This window comes from Acanthochromis polyacanthus, chromosome 16 (genome assembly GCF_021347895.1).
Source record: "Acanthochromis polyacanthus isolate Apoly-LR-REF ecotype Palm Island chromosome 16, KAUST_Apoly_ChrSc, whole genome shotgun sequence".
Taxonomy (NCBI): domain Eukaryota; kingdom Metazoa; phylum Chordata; class Actinopteri; family Pomacentridae; genus Acanthochromis; species Acanthochromis polyacanthus.
Window position 1 is genome coordinate 6673791 of NC_067128.1, and position 18209 is coordinate 6691999.

Sequence of the window (18209 nt, forward strand, 5' to 3'; positions counted from 1 at the left end):
GTTAAATCACCTGGGTCACTACAGGGGAAAATTACATTTAGTAAATACACCTACAACAACTCAAACCTAGAGGTGCGTATTTAAATTCAAATTAGTCAAAACTTTTGCTAAACTTTCAGTGTTACACTTAATTAAAAAGAACTTATTCCCGGTGTTTAATTAAATCTATAATTGCAATATAAAAACTCCAATACATTAATTCAGATAAACCATTTAAGTTGGAAATGTTTTTAATGAGTTGAGTTGACATAATAATGTTGGTAATTGCAGCAACTTAACACTGTGTGTAATTTCAACTGAAATTTCCATATTAGCTGATTTAATACTAAAGTCACGTTGTTGTAACTAAATAAAATTGCCTTGATAGCTTCAATTTTTGCTGCTTTGAGTTTAGGATTTCAAGGTCTCTGTCTACTAATTCTGCCTGGACAACTACAGGCCGTTAAGACTGTTTGTGAGAGGATTTGTAGACTAACTGGCAAATAAATTCCACTAAGCAACTAATTTACAAATATTTTTAATTGTAATATGATCAATAGTGGTCCTACGTGCAGAGTTTAGGATACACTTGCGAATATAGTTGATGGAAAATGCTATGCTACTGCTTATATCTAGTGCTAGTCATATTCAGCTAGCAGAAAACAATGGTAAAAGCTTAATTTGACAACTTTGCTCATCTTTGGGACTTTTCGCTCATATAATTTGTGGGGGAATTTAAATTTGTGTAGGTTTTGCTTTCAAGAGTTAAAGATCACGTGTTGAGATGCCACACTGATGTTCAATTTAAAAAAAAAAAAAAAAAAAAGCTAATCGCTAGCAGGTTTGTTGATGAATGAGTTTCCTAAAATCTGCTACATGAAAAAAAAAACAGCAAAAAGCAAAAACTACTTTCAAAAATCAAATTGAATCACGTTAATTTAAAAAAACAAAACAAAAAAAACACAGCCTAAAAAAACTTATGCTGGTAAGACAAAAGTTCATTTTAAATGTGTGAAAAACTACTTGGAACAACCTAATTATTATAAGTAATCAACCCATGCTACCAGTCATTAAGTCAATGATAATTAACAATACCTTTGATTGAAAATGAAAAGCTAATCCCTGTGAATCAGCGCAGTTAGTTGGCTGAACATAATTTCATTAGAAGTCGTCATGAGTCACAAAGATTGAACAAACACATTACTTCTTAGAGTGGAGAAAATATGTTTGCTGGTAAATCCTCAGAAGTTGCAATGTTTAAATCACTTGGGAAACTATGTATGTATGAATTTTTTGATTGAATATGGGAGAAACATATGCATTCATATGTTGGTGTTCTTCTGCAGGTCTCTAGAGCTCAGCAGCCTCCAAACAATCAACTATAAATCCAGTACTGACATACAATTTCACACAATCAGCTGACCCCCAATTGAGGTAGGAGGAAAAGTTGCTGTTGAGGGAAGCTTTTCTGCTCAGTATAGAGACCTTTGATGGGAAGCCGATGGATGGATGGATGGATGGATGGATGGATGGATGGATGGATGGATGGATGGATGGATGGATGGATGGATGGATGGATGGATGGATGGATGGATGGATGGATGGATGGATGGATGGATGGATGGATGGATGGATGGTCAGTCAATGGAGATTCCTTAGATGTCAGGAAAAGGCCCAACTTAAAAACAAAAGGAACGATAGTATTGCTTGCAAGTGAAAAAGGCGACGTCAGGGCACAGGGAAATGAAACGGAGAGAAATTAGGAGAAGCAGAAATAACGAAAAAGGGCAGGAGGTCATCTCGAGCTGTGAATATGACATTTGAGGAGGCTCCCTTCAGGCTTCGGTCAGGAAACACATGAATCTGACATGAAAGACGAATTAGGACATGTTTCTCTGCCTGCACATGTATGGACATGTGAGTTTTGCAGTTTTCAAAGCCAGAACCAATGAAATTAACTAGATTTCGTTGTTTTATAATCACACTTTGCTAATTGATACAGAACATATGTATTAACCCTGAGCGTCGCCAGATATGAGGAGTGCAAAAATTCATTTCAGAAAGGCGCCACATTTCCAACTAGAACACATCCTGCATATAATGTAATTTCTCTCACGTCACAGCAATCCTGAATTAATCAGTAATTTGATTTGTATTTTTTATGCAAAGCATTAATTTAGCAAAGCTCGTGTTAGTCTAAGTATGTCATTGTAATGATTTGATTTGCCTATCAAACAAAAACATCTGGATACAAAAAAAGAGAGAGAGAGAATGAAAGCGACTGACTCAGAGAGAAAGAAAATCTGTGCCATGAATACGTGATGCAAGCCTTTTGTTGAGGCCAGGGGAGAATGAACCAAATCAAGTGAGAATTTCACTGAAGGCAAAAAGCGTGGGCTGATTCTTCTGCCGTTCGTGGCGAGGGAGAAGCTCTCGAAAAAGGAAGCGCACATCGCGCTGTGCAGACACATATAGACTGGGTCAAGAGCCAAATTGGACAGCTAATAACTGAAGGCCAAAGCTTGAATTTCTAAGTGGATGCACCAGACTGTGCGGAGACTCAGGCAACGCAGCAGGAGTTAAATTGTTTTTCCCCGGATTCTGGACTTATTTGACTATTATCTGTGTATTGTTCTCGGCAACTGATGCGAGGCTCCGACACCCACAGTGTACAAATATATCTCCAGGTAAAATGGCTATGAACTGCAAAGCCTTTTTCTTTTCTTTTTTTTTTGCAGCAGCAGCAGCAGCAGCCTGAATGAAGACGAAGGGGAAGATGGCAGACAATCAGAACTGGGCGAGATCTGCATTAAATCTCATTCTGAGATTTCTTTCTCCATTGAGATTTAGCTCAGTGCTTTGCAGACTCCAAGATAACTGTGCTTGCTTTGCCATAGGAAGCCATTAACTGACAGCACACGGCTTGAGGTTATCCCCATGGGTGTAACAGCCTCTGGGATATACTGTGTCTGGTGAAGAGATGAAGAGAGCATGACGCTAAAGAGATTAGTTATTACAATGTGAATTCCTGTTAGAAGAATGAGGTTTTTACAGACTATTGAGGGATACACAGAGAGCTAAATAATACAAAAAAGGGCTTAGCAGACAGTTGGATATCCCTGTACAGAGGGTAGGAGGTGTAGTAAGTGTAATCAGGGGTAAGTGTAAATCCAAGTGCAGAAAGCGCTCAGGATGACTGCATCACACGTTCACAGGCACTTTGAGGCACCATCCATGATGAGTCTTGCTCAGATGGGCTGATGTGTGAATGTGGTCATAAATCACATTGCTAAATTAATATCTCAGCAAAGTGTTGCCCTAGATAGATGAAAAAGAACACACGCACACAGAAAATGAGTACACATCCTCCCACACTCACACAAACTGCATGTTCATCTGTGTTGAAATTTCACAGTGCCTCTGCAGAGCCGTGGCGAAACTCTCTGCCAGTAGGGGAAAGACTGGATTTGAAGGGGAAAAAAACATGTACTCTCAGAAGAATAATGCCTCTTCTGAAGGCCCTCTAGTTCTTTAAAGCACCTCCACCAATTGAAGAACCTGTTTTTTTAAGAGATTGATCCTCACGTGCATTATGTGATTCTTTAGAGTACTGATTGTTCTTTGTTTGGTTGCAGGTAAGAGTATAACACTAGAACTGCAACTCACCATTATTTTCATTACTGATGGATCACTTGTTCTATAAAACATCAGAAAACAGTTTCCCAAATCGAGCTGGCATCTTGGAACATGTTGTTCTGTCTCGCCAACAGAAATCAACAAAAATATTAAATGTGTTTGAATGGAAGGAACCCTCATTGGCAAATTCTTACTTTGAATTTTCGGGCTTAAAATGATCATCAAGTACTGTCATCGAAATTTAACCATAATCTTAAAAATGATTCTATGTATGGTGCCTGGAGGAACCACTAATTATTAGTTCCACTATTCATTTGGTCTATAAAGCTTCAGAAAACAATGTTACCTTGTTTGGTGGCAAGTTATAGCAAGAAATGTGTAACTAATCAATGTTTTCATTGATTATTCTGCAGGCTATTTTCTAAATTATTGTTTATTTTGATTATTTGGATCTACAAAGCATCATAAAACAAACTCAAGTCCCAAACAGCTGTATTGTAAGAAGTTGTTCTAATTAACAGTCCAGACCCCAGAATATTAAATGTGTTCTGATGGAAGAAACCCAAAATTCTGACACTTGACTATTTTTCCCAAAAAAATTCTGCATACCTGCAATTAAAATACAGCCACACGAGTCCACAAAGAACTACCTTGAAAACTCTTCTTTAAAGAACCTATTTTTGCTGTAGTTCCATTTTTTATGGTTGTTTGAGGCACTTAACTGATCCTTTAAAGATGCTCTTGCAAAAGGTTTTTTGTGGAACTAAAAATGGTTCTTCCATGAAGAGCCATCTTTAGTTCCATTTATTGGATGACTCTCAGCAAAATCATGGCTTTCAGTAGGTTCTGTAGAAGGCTCTCTGGTTCTTCTAAGCACCATCATCAACTGACGGGCCTTTGTATTTCAAGGATAATTCTTTGTATACTTTATGTGGTTACTGAAGGTTCTTAATTTTTATTCAACTTACTAGATTTGCATCGATGAATTAATTTATCTATAAAGCAGCAACAAACGGCAAGAAATGTTCATCACAGGTTCCCAAATCTTATGTCTTGTAGTATGTTGTTCTGTCTGACCAACAGTCCAGAACCTTAAACATTGAATATGTTCTAATGGAAAAAATTGTGCAAAATCTTACTGTTGACCTAATTTGCTGAATGTTGTTGGAGGGTCATTTATGGTGCTAAAAGTAACCATAGTTGATCATTTGTTGAGGCGCCTTTGAGAATTCTTTAAAAAATTGTTCGCTAAAAAGTTCTTTTCGGAACCAGACATGGTTCTTCTACGGCATCACTGTGAAGGATCCATCTTTGAGTCCAGTTAGCACCTTTATTTTTCCCCACTGTAGCTTAGATACGAGTGTTGTGTTGTGTAGCTGTGTTTGGTTGGGTACAGAGGTGTTAGTATGATGGTGGTTCTAGGGGTTCTCCATGTGACGGTTCCCCCCTGCTGTCCAGTTTGGTTTCTGAATCTCGGAGAGGACCGACAGCGTCATTGTCGACACGTTTACTTCGCCACCGTTCCAGCTTGTCAGAGACACTTTAGCATTATTTCCTGCCGTTGCCTCACAGCGACGAAATGGTGGTGATTTTGGAAGAGACGGATTCAGCCTCTTTCTCCTCCCTCCAAACGTTCTCCTTGTGCCTCCTCCCATCCTCGTCGTCGTCGGTTCCCTCCTTTCACAGCCATCTCATCTGCTCTCGTGCACAATTGTAAAGGCCGCTGCGAGGAGCTTTCACATCTGCAATCACTTCACATTTGTTTCAGCGATTGATTTGCTGGCATGTGAGGGGAAGAAGAGAATGAGCGAGTGGGTAGGCAGCGAGGGAGGGAGGCATCGGGGAAGTCAGAGGACGTGCAATGCCAGGCTCACATACTGTCACCATGACAACAGACATCACTTCACAGGAGCAGCACTTAGGATGCCTGTGTGGGCTGAAGTGACATAGTTGAAGGTTGGCATTAGCCTCTTGTGGGTGCCACAACGCACCAATCCTCTACTGGCTTGCTTCTTTTCTCATTTTTTTTGTTGCCTTATTTCCTCCACAGCGCTGCTAAAAGGCGCCCTGTTGCTCCTGTCAGCAGCTACCTTCTATTGGGACTGCTGAGTGATTTGTACTTCATGTGTGTAAATGCGGGTCCTGCCAGTTTGGCTTAACAAAGACAATTCAATTGAATGAAATGCGTAAAGAAAGACAGGAGGAGACATTCATATTCAACGGGAAGCCTTTCATCGTCTGCGTCACTTTGAAGCTGGCTAGCATGTATAATTCCCTGTGATTTGAAGTGATGCCAATCATGGAAATGATAACTCAAGATACTAAAACACATCAAACACAGTAAAGCGGATATATCTTAGCTGCCAAGTCTCCTGTTCATTAGGAAGACTCAGCAACACTTGAAACGAGCGCAAAAGTATATTTTATCTTTTAGACTAACTCATCATAATAATAATCTTGATAGGAACAGTAGAATGCTATTAACAGATGGTCATGTTATGAATTATCAGTTTACATCATGTATTTTTACAGTTCAATCGTACATTTACAATTATCAAATAATTAGAAAGTCATTAGCTCTACAGCAAACAAAAGGACTCACTTGGTCTCTGCCCCTCTAAAGGCATAAATGCACCTGTTTCTTCTCTTTATGCACAAATTATAAACCTAGCTGAAGGGATTTTGATCTCCTCTTATCAGCATGCAGCACGTACAGCTGCAGCCCTCGCGCTCTGCATCTGGTCTTTATCCATTCACACACAGCATACAGTATTCACAAGCTGGCCAAACTGTAACGTACATAAGAGGCAAGACAGCGCGATAAAAGCATGAACATACAGTAAGTTGGACTCATGGGGGAGTGTGATAAACCCGCGAGTGGGATTTCTGCTATAACACATGGCATATATGAACATTTATTGGTACATTCCGAATATAACTCTACTATATGTTGTGCAGAAAATATAAAAGTGGAAATGTAAATGTAAAACTGAAACACTGAGCAGAAGCTTTACCTCATAAGATGATCATTGCCTTTTTAACCAAAGTCTTCACCTTTGAGGCTTCGAGAAACCACAAAAATTATGGTTTTATAATATTCATGCAGCAAAATTTATACTTATCAGGCTTCTAGTGGCGCAACAATGCTGGGATTCACTGTTCAGAATTAAGGATCTATGTTTACCAAATTTTCTGCCAGAATTCTCTCCTAACATTTAAGATTTTAAATCAGTTTTTGACTTTAATCAGTGACATCCAAGCACATCGCTTCAGTACTGCACTTCAGTTCTGTTTTGAGGTACTTCACATGAATATTTTCATTATATTCATTTCCCAAGTGCACATTGTAGAATCAAGCGTTGTCCATTTTACTCCACTACAACCAAATTAAACTCTTTGCACACTGACAGCTGTTTTCATTAACTGCCTTATTATTCCTCTTGTCAGACACTTTGGTTGACCAAAATCTATGCACTAATAAAAGTCATGACAAGCTATTAAAAGGAACCGGTGAGGGAGACGTCAATCAAACTCCTGAGACAAGCAAACTGAGGTCTCATTAGGGAAAGCAAGAGGGCTGCGTTCGTTGCTGGGGCTTTGAGAACATGGGCTCAGTCCCAATCTCCACCCTCAGGCCTAATCACTAAACCTTCCCAGACTTAACTGACGTCACAGCTGAAGTTTTGGAGCGTGTGAGTTCATCAAGGCTGAGAAGGTATTAAAAAGAGGAATGGGGAACACTAGCATGACAGTGAATGTTGCCTGAAAAATGTAATTAAATGGAAAAAAAATGGATTTGCGTTGCATTTCCAGTTTGATCAGCTGCTCAGTTGATCATTCGCTGTTCGTGACATACGGAAACCAAACATAGAAACCAAACGTCAGGAAAATCACGAACATCTGTGAATTCCTTGCAGACGTTTGATTGAAAATGCAAAAAATATTTTAAAAAAAGCAATCAACTTAGAGATAAACTCCCAAACAGATCCTTTCTCTGCAACCATCCATGCTTTGGGCAAGTCACTCAGGAAAACCTCCAGATATGCAGACTCACAAAATCTGACTGATTCATTTGACACTTTACCACTCGGACATCTCTGAGCCTGCAAGCACGAACCAGCCATAAAATCTGCAAGTGTGGAGGTTGGGATTGGGTCATGGAACAGCAGCAACCTCTCACCTGTTCTTAAGAAAACGGCTTTTTTTTAAACCAAATGGTAGACAGAAAAGAAAAATCAGTATCGGTATATAGTGTCCCGATACCACAGTCTAAAATGGAAAATCTCCACTTGTTGAATATTGGGTAAATGCATTTATGTTTTTATACGCAGCAAAGGTTGCTGATATTGTTTTATATGGGCAACCATGAATCTTCCATATCAAATCAGACAGAATGCAGGAAAATATGTTGCTGCTCCAGCTTAGATTTTGTTCAGAGTTGACCTACATCTCATCTGGACCCAGAAACTAAGTCTTGTAAAATGTTGGGGCTGGATTTTGAAAGTTTCATATTTTATATATTTTCACCTTCAAAAAAAAACCAAAAAAAAAAACCTGTGAAGCCATTTGAAGGCTTCAGTATCTCTGGAAATATAAGTACTACCCCCATGATATTTTTTCTTGCAGATTTCAAAGATTAAATGGTTCCAGCAGAGGCCAAATTTCTAATTAGTTTCCCTCGAGAATGTCATAAAAAAAAAAAGAAAAAGAAAAAAGGTCACAGTTTGTTTTTTTTTAAAGAAGCTGGAATTGTGGCCCCAGAAAGTTCCTGTTTCTATTCAAAATACAGTCTTTGGTTGACATTTCACCAACTATTAAAGCCTCTGACGTCAGTAGAATTTGATATTTGGAAGTTTGGCAAGCCAAAGTTTCAGTTTTTGACTAGTTAGCAGGAGCACAAAAACTGGTCAGAACTTAGTTTTCGGTCTAAAATGAAAGTAAAAAGATGGTGGGGCAATGCAGACTGATCCTACCATAATACATAACATTAGCTGCGTGGCAGTCAAAGTTATGCAGTTCAACATACAGAACTATCATTCCCAGAAAAGTGAGGCTACTGATGCTGGCTAATATCAATACAAAAGATGCAAATATGAACCAACAACAACAATATAACATTATAGTCCTTGTCCCAACTGTGAGTCTTTCAGCCATGTAATCGCATAAAGGACAAAGATAACATGACACAATTCAAGGCTTACAACACTTATGGTCAATACTCAATGTTAATTACTTGCATTTGTGTGATTAAAACTGTAATGTTTCCACACAAATGTTCCAGTTTTTTTCATGAAAACAGCAACAGAGACTGAAACTGGAGGTAGAAGCAAATACCCTGCAAAGCCAAAGGGCATTTTATCCCAGATATCTGTATCTGTCATATGTCACACTACGACTACAGCAAACCTAAAGGCCAGTCTGCCTTCTTAAAGCAAGATACTGCTGCTTTAATTCATTAGAGATTAACCACGTGTCCGTCAACATGAGGAAATTAACACCATTACGAGAAATGGAATCACTACAGATAAAAGCCATGCTGCTGTACAAGGTAATATTAGCACGACCGAGGTTGACATTTAAGATTTAAATCTTGTTTTTAATGATCCAGATGATAAATGGCCAGTTCGTTAGAATGTCAGGAGACAAAGGGGGAAATATCAGTTCTGGTTCGGTGCAAGCCTTTTCTGCAGGTTAGAGGCCGTGCAAGACTTCATTAAAAGTGCAGAATTACTAAATAAACCAGGACACAAGGCTGGGCTACTCATGCACCAGAACGGGACTTAATGAATGAATGACTACAAGATCATTAGTAGTAGCTTTCTGTCCTCAGCACAGTGTGGAGGAGGACAAGTAGCTCAGGGTTTGGGGATGTGGGCTTAGCAGTTCACGCAGCCGGCCAGGTTACAATAAGCTTCTTTGGGCCATGGTAGGGATTTGGCCTTGAATGATCCTGAGGTAAATTGTGTTCCTGAACTCATCCAAATCCTCACAGTAGAAAAGAGGAAAGTATTACAGCTGTTCATGATGTGTACAAAGCAGGCAAAGCTGCATCCTGCTTTCTTTTTTGCAGTTCTGATCGCAAATCACCAAGAGACATATTACACTCGGTAAACATCCTTACTGAAAATGTATTCCATTCTTCGCCTCTGTGCACGACTATCTCTGCTTTCAACTATACAGCGGAAAAAGTGAAGTGAATTGCTTATTTTCCGTGCGGAGGACATTGTGGTAGTTGACAATGCTGTTTAAGTCTCCGCTACTGTACAGCCCTGAAGCTTACAGCTCTATTTTTCATTTTGCTTACTGCCAAACTATGCGCAGCTGCATCTTTGAAAATAGCTAAAAAGGGCAGAGAGAGGCCAAATCTGAGAGTGGCATCCTTTCAGTCACACCACCAACACCACCACACAGACACACAACACCCATAACCACAGGCAACATGACCTCTTGGCTGCACTGCAAAGCAGCAAGTCACAGAATGAAAACTAAAAGGGCAAACCACAGAAACGGTTTCATGTAAACTGATCAACCACAACATTAAAACTACTGGTGGAGTGACTAACATTGATCTTCTCAGTGCAATCCAATGTTCTGCTGGGAAACCTTGGGTATATACTGTATATATAAACCGATAAAGCAGAGAGACATGCCGCATCAGAAAACGCGTTGTAGATTAGCCATAGTACCTGGTTGTGCCACTAGGTGGCGCCTTTTACTGTTTAAAGCTGTAGTGACAAAATCAGGTGGTCACTTAGATGACCAGCAGTTCCATGTTGGCAAGCAGGGAGGATTGTGGGAGTTTAGCTAATAAAGGTAGACCATGACAAAGTCTCCTGTGGTGCTTAACACCATTACGCCAGAGCTTTAGTTTTGTAGGCAAACTGATGTCACACATCATTGCATTTTAAACAGTGACATCACAACACAAAAAGTTGTCTGCAGATTTAATTTTGTCTTATTAAGTCGTCAACTATTGATAAATTTGGCTGCCGATCATCAGCTACGAACAATCGTTCAAAATCAGCATTGTTAATGCTAATGACTGCACACAGGAGACTTGCACAACATTAGGCAGGTGGTTATAATGTTGCAGCAGATTAGTGTAAAAGCTTCATATCTTCTGTGGTTCCAGAGGAGCTTTCTGAAGTCTAAAAATTGATTGTCATGATCAGGTTGTGGGCTCATCTCAGGTCGGACTTGGAAACAACGAGATGATGTTAAAAGCAGCATGGAGTAGGGTTGAATGATATGTAAAAAAAGAACTATGTTGATTACTTTGACAGATACTGCATAATAAAAAATTATTTTATTGCAAATTGTCTTATTTGCATTTGTTTTTTTGTCAAAAATATAGTGATTTCTGCCGCAGTCTAAACCAAAAAAACATATTCCCTAACATCTGGAGAATATGATTTGTAGGCCAAAGCCATTCTACAGCACCACAATGATTCATTCATAATGGTGTGTGACACACTACAAAAAAAAATTGCAGCCTGTGTGATTAGATGTAGATTTTGATAATATCTTAATCAATTGTTTAGACCTAGTATGGAGTTTGAAAGATGTCGACACTTACTATTCTGGAGGTTTGAATGAAATGATGGTTTCAAAATGGAAATGGTGCTCGGCAACAGTACAAATCCAAACATTTCTGTCCTTGCTGCAGCAATATTGACCATTTTGGAAAAAAATTCACTCATTGGTTCCCCAGTTTTATGACCATGCAACACTAAATTGGCAGAGCACCCATTTAATGTGAACATGGAGCGATTATGAAGCCTGCTTTCCACAAATCATCACACAGAAAAACAGCTGTTTCAATCTAATTGCATTGTGTTAGAGTGTTTAAGCAAAACTGTCAAAGATTATCCAGTCAATATGGAACACAGCAGGAGTGCTTCAACTTCAAGTTCAAACATTGTCTCGGCACTGTATACTCAGCGCCAGTCTCCGAGGACTGGGTCTAAAGAGAACTGACATTCGGTATGATTAAGTTGGTGCTCTCTGAAGCCCCACCCAGGGGTACATAGTAATCCCCAATGTGCACAGCAAAGTGTTCCACTGCAACAAATTGCTTGTTTTGTGCCTTATCCAGCTGTATATCCTCATTTGCCTGTGACTGAAGCGCATATACTGTAGACGTCCATCCGCCACTCCCCCGGGGGGAGTCGGAGGGAGAGACAGGATGGAGTGAGACAGGGAGGGAAATAGGGACTGAGAGTGGGAGGGAGGAGTAAAAGATAGAGTTATCCGTGGTCTCATTACGGTGGGAAATGTGAGGGTCCCGATCCAAGGGAATGATGAAGGACTCTGTGGAGGAGGCCTCTGAGAACCAACAAAGACGGCTTTAGTTTCACTGGCAGAATGCATTTGCATAGCTTAGAAGCCAAAGCGTCTGAACCGGGGCTCATGAAAAGAAACCCCAGCAATTGCTTGGACTTCAATGCAAACGAGAGGGAGCGAGAGACAGAGAAAGAGCGAGAGAGAGACGGGGAAAGAAGTGGGATGGCAGAAAAAGCAGTAGGAACTTTTTCCTCCTCTGTGGCAAAACACAAAACGAGATCAGGAACATCTGCACATCCCATGGAGGTTGTCGCCGACTGACTTTGATGCAAAGGGAACATACTGAAGGCGGTACATCTCCAGATAAAGCACAAAACAACATATCCGCGCTATCATACGAGTCGTGTTCCGTTGTTGCCTTTTGATAATGTTATTTAGCACAGTTTGCTTGTGAGCAGCGTTACACATAAATGTCATTTGAGAATATCTGGCAGGCTCATGGGTTGGGATGTTTGCCGCGATGGAGGAGCAACATTTGGCCTATTGGATCTGTGTGAGAGAGATGAGCAGAGGTCGACATAATAGAGCAATCTCCTGGATTGTGTGTGTGTGTGAGAAAGTGATGAAAAAAGAGGCACTTGAAGAAAAGAATAGTAAAAGATAGAGGAGAGGTGGGAGAGAGGAGCAGATGTTGTACTTCAGTGGTGTCTCTCTTTCTCCCTCTGTGGCCTGGAGTCATGGAGGGATGACTAGCCTTCATCAATCCTCTTTAATGACTCTGGCAGCACCACTTAACACACTAGTATGTGATTTCTTCATTACTACATCATGATTCCGCCATTTAGTCCGCAGCCATGACGTATGGCGATGCTCGGGGATAAAAATAATCGCTGAAAGTCTCATTTTCGCAAAACGTCCCATTCGTCTGCTCTCGGGTCAATTTAGCAATCAGGGAATGGAAAAGATAGGAGATGCAACAAAAAGGGAGATGATGAAATCTAGTGTTATGAATATTGAAAATGCAATTTGCAGGATCTCCAGCGCTTCTATGATACTGTGATTGTCAGAGATATGACCAGTGCCAACGTTTGCCTCCTTTCAAAAACTCCTGGTAACTGGTGCTGCTACATGTCATCCTCTCTGCATTTCACACACACACACACACACACACACACACACACACACACACACACACACACACACACACACACACACACACACACACACACACACACACACACACACACACACACACACACACACACACACACACACACACACACACACACACACACACACACACACACACACACACACACACACACACACACACACACACACACACACACACACACACACACACACACACACACACACACACACACACACACACACACACACACACACACACACACACACACACACACACACACACACACACACACACACACACACACACACACACACACACCAGTTCTCATGGCCTCCATATCTCAAAACCTTCAGTGAAAACACAGGGAGGAGACAACACGCATGCAAATGTTTATGCCACTATCAATAACAAATGCTGACTTTTGAACCTTGCCAATAAATCTGCATTTAGACCACCTCCCTGGAGAGGTGCAGCATGCTTTAAACATGAGGCACAGATATGTCTTTTCCTGCAGCTCCTTTTACACAGCGTATGACAAGTTAATGCGAGACGTAACACACAAATCGAGAAAAAACCTGGAGTAAATGAAGTATTTAACACTAACTGGATATAGTGATACATCTATTTTTGCCAAATATTAGGACACATCTAGAAATTAACACCTCTGACAAGTAAAAATAAGAGTTACTAAAGACGCCCTTTACTGGAAATCAAGTTATTACCTTGCTAAAATGTCCATATGGTGTTTTTTATATGCTAGAAGACATATCATAAGCGAAAGAAGCAGCAATGGTCAAACATTTCCAGTCGAAACTGCAGCTTATCAAAAACAGTCTCAGAGTTTTTAGAGTTTCATTGACGACAAACCCAAATAACCATTTACATAAGGCCACAGAATGGAGCTTTCTATGTCATTATTCTGGTTAAAAATTGAATTATTCCAGTTTTCCAACTTCCCATGTTGTAGCACAGAGGAGTTCTGCTGTCTGAGCAGAATAGCAGGTGAGCTGGCGTGCTCGAGCTGCATTAAGTTGAAGAAAGGTGCATGTAGACATAGATCCACACATTCTAGACATTCCCCAAAAAATTTTAAAGAAGGAAGAGATGATTTTCATGATAATAAAACTTCTAAATATGTAACTTTGATACACAAAGGTGAGTCTTTAGTAGTTTGATCGACAACCAGAGAGAGAAACTTTAAGTTATTGTGATATTTGAGTACTCGTCTAGCTATTAAAGTGCCTGAATGTACAGCATAACCAAGATTTATACAAACACTTACTAAAGAATATGGCTGCAAGTAACTAAATATTTTTATTCTTAGGAACTTTCTTGATTAACTGATTAGTTGTTTGATCCATAAAGTATCAGAGAACTGTTTCCAAAAGTCCAAGATCACAAAAATCTTGTTTTATGAGGAAGGAATCTGAGAATCTAGGCTTCTCTCCCTTAAAAACAACTAAGTCAATTAGCAAAATAGCCCCAGATTCTTTGAAAACTTCACAACTCCTCGATGAATTGATTAATCGCTGTAGCTCTGCTGTAGAGGAGGTGACGGGATAAAGAGCTGGGGACTGTGCTCGGGGGAATTTTTAGGCTTTACATCCAAACACAGACCGTTAAAAGCCCAAACAGTTCCATCTGTCCCTTCTGCTGCTGCTTCAAGTCCACATGTAGCAACACCACGTCGAACATTATAGGATAGGATTCCTCTTAATGAGCATGCACAGCTTGCTCACACCGAGAATCCATAGCTTTGATCAGACATTCATGCGATGGGTTCTGACGGTTAGCGTCATGCCCGTCTGCCCTGAATACATGTATATCCCATGCAGAGACCGATTTAGCAGACGGGGATATTGAATCAAGTAAAGGCAATGATTTCTTAGGACGTCAGTGTTTGATCGGAAGATTTTGCCCTTGGGCTTGGAGGGATTCGGCAAACAACAACGCCTACATACAAACCCCGCACTGCCTTAATGAGTGCTTAGAGGTTTGGGCCGATGAGGTAAAAATCGATTTGGAGATGCTGCGAAATACGTCTGCAACAGGTGCTAAGAGGAGGGCGGTAATTGGAATAACTGTGCACATATCTGAGCAGTCATGCCACAGCTGCCCCGGCGTGCGCTGTGATTTATGATCTCCCTCACCTCCTTCCTCTGGAGGGAAGGGATGGATTAAACCCTCATTGGTCAGACGCAGCACCATGACTGTTCCTGTCACACTAACCTTTCCTGCTACATCATCATCGCACACACACACACACACACACACACACACACACACACACACACACTCTGAAGCTCTCTGTAGTGTTTGGCAAAGGCCTCGGATACACACAATCTCTGCTTGACCTCCCAGCTCAGCCTTTCGCTTTGGTCAGAGGCACCGTTACATCTATGCACCTCAAGGTTTCCCTGCATGTCCCAGTGTTCAGGAATCAATGTGCCCTCACAGAGCTGCTGCTGCTGCTGCGAGGATGACGCCTCATATGAGACATCATCTGTGCCACTGGTTGCACAAACACAGACAGAAATGTGTGCTCATTGTTAGGAGAGAGAGAGACTCAGACAGACAGACAGACACAAGGGAAGAGGTGGGCAGATAGATCACTAAAAAGCATCCATGACTGTGCATACTGAAGGGTTCCACACATCCTCCTCATGGTAACATTCAAACACACATTTGACACCTTTCCTTTTTTATTAATAAATGAATTGCAGGCAAGTGTGAGAGGCTTCAAGACACATCTATCTACCAGGTTCCAATGTAATAACCCATGAATACTAAATTTAGCAGCGACCATTGTGAGTGATGGATTGGATGAGAAAAGGGGGCTGTGCATGATTGGCTACACACGCGATTTGCTGTATAACCTCGGGGTTGCAGGAACATTTGGAGCCTCTCACTCAAAACGTGACATTCAGACCTGCTTTGTCAACCTCTGCACGAGTTGACGTTGCAAGATTTGTTGAAATGTGTCATCTGAAATTAATTCTAAGTGTTGATTTAGAGGGTTTTAGGGGATTTTTTTTATTATTATTGACAAGGTCATGATCACATTTTGGAGTAAATAAAAAAATTGCACAGACTCACCATACACTCCTTGGCAACGGATGCCTTCCACGATCAGCGCCAGCAGCCCCAAAACACAGATAATTAGATCCATCCTCTCACGTTAATCTCTGCATATCCAAGCAGCTCTCAATAGCAAGAAAGTCCTTTCTGGGGCGGCGTGGCTGAAGGTGCATAGACGCGGCGCCCGCTCCGATTGATTATTTTATTTTATTTTTTGCACAGATCTGTACCGGAGGAGCGCAGGAGAGGGACACTCAGGTGGGTTGGATGTGGAGTGGAGGTGGGGGTAAAAATGCGGAGCTGCTGGAGAGACGCCGCGGAGGATGTAGGGGAAGCAGGCAGGGGAGTGGGCTGCAGAAAGCCCGGCCTCAGAGCGCAAAGGAAGAGAAAACAAAAAATGCAACCTCTCCTGATCAGTTCCTCCAGGCAGGTGCGCTCCGGTGAAGCAGACTGGACTTAGAGCGAAGACGGCTCAGACTAAAGCAGCTCGGCTCGGCTCGGACTCACAAACATCCAGCTCCTCGGCTCCAGCTGTGGTCACGGCTCGCTCCGTGGATGTTGCTGCTGCTGCTGCCGCCGCTGCTGCCGCGTTGCTTGCGCGCTGCCAAACGAAGCCGTCATCTCCTCTCAGTGTCAGTTTTCACCTTCTGCTGCGATGAAGTCGTCAAAAAAGGGGGGGAAAGAAGAAGAAGAGAAAAAAAAGCTGCTGCTGGTACAGTGGACGGGCTCTGGCGCTCACACAGTCACATCACGACTGCACCCCCGACGCATCTCTCCCTGTGGCAATGACAAGGGGAGGGTCCAGTCCGGCTGCGGAGAGGAGCGCAGCGGCGGCGGCGGAGGAGGTCGGTTCCCCCCTCTTCTTCTTCCTCCTCTCCTCGGTGATGCCTCCCCCCTGCTGCTGCTGCCTCCGGACCACTTTACCGACGGATTCACGCGACGCTGCGAGCCGGATGCGCCGGCCGTGGTGCCAGTTGAGCATCAGTCACGTTGCGCAATACGTGCTACGGAGACCGAGTGGCAACCGCAACCGGTCTGTGGCTACGTCAAGAGGTGCGTGGCTTTCCAGCGCTCATCTGTATGGGAGGCTTCGCTCAGCGTCAGGAAAGGCATGAGAGGCGCAGCTGCTAGAGAGAGAGAGGGGAAGAGAGAGAGAGAGAGAGAAGATGTGGGGGGGGTGGGGGGTGGAACCATTGGAATTCAGGAGATCGAGCTTTGACAGACCTTTGCAATCACCAGCAAACACGCAAGACTCCACTCCTGTCTGCTCATGTTTCAGCAGGCCTCCTTTATCAGACAGGGAGGATGAGATGCTGTCTGTCATGTAGCATTCATCTGCTCCATCTGATTCATTTGGCTTGAAGTAGTGAGATGTCTGTGTTAGTCTAACCAGCTTCTCCTCCTTCTCCTCCTCCATGCTGCAGCCACAGGCCTACATATTTATGGCAACTTTTTTTTTTTATTTTATATCCACCAACACATCTAACTTCTAGAGTTCTGAAGAGGTGCGGCTAAGTGGTTCCCAAATGGAGTCCCAGAGAGCCCTCAGGGGTCCTGCAGGCAGCTCCAGGAGGCTCCTTCACAACCAGAACATCCATTTAATTATATTCCATTTCACTGCTGCGAGAGAATGGTGCAGAAAAAAAATTAAAAAATAAAATAAAATAAAAAATCCTGACCATGGGTTTCACTCTCATGGCTGTCAGTGGTCATAGAGACGATTTCAAAGTGACAGGAACATTAAACTCCAAATGGGTCCACTTTATTGTTTATCCTTTTTAAGTGTTAAGAGCCGGCGGAGTCTAAAAGCTTGGACTGTAGCTTGTTTCCTAGCAACGCAATTTCAATTAAATGGTTTTAATTAGGATCATATTTTCCCCCAATGAAGGAGACGACGGTATAGTTTTCGTATAAATTGGGGATGAATGGCAGAAACCCAACAGTTTGATCCCTGATCAAACATCCAATAAAGACACGTGGCTTTAAATCAAAACCCAATTAAGCTTCTCTGTGACTCTTTAATGATCATCGTTGAAGGATTCAATGTGGAATATCTGTAAGCGGAACTACATACGCATTT

The 18209-nt window shown here is 41.8% G+C and overlaps 1 protein-coding gene across 4 annotated transcripts in view; it reads right to left on the minus strand.

Moving 5' to 3' along the window:
* LOC110959551 (MAM domain-containing glycosylphosphatidylinositol anchor protein 2-like) overlaps positions 1–17914 on the minus strand; it is a 287510-nt gene extending 269596 nt beyond the window's left edge. For 2 of the 4 annotated variants that reach the window (XM_051960691.1, XM_051960690.1), the window contains exon 1: positions 16148–17912. In XM_051960691.1, the coding sequence (XP_051816651.1) occupies positions 16148–16220 (73 nt within the window). In that variant the 5' untranslated portion in view covers positions 16221–17912. Of the gene's footprint in view, positions 1–16147 lie in introns of all 4 variants that reach the window. The other 2 variants (XM_051960688.1, XM_051960689.1) reach the window with 2 other exon arrangements.
* Between the last annotated feature and the right edge of the window lie 295 nt (positions 17915–18209).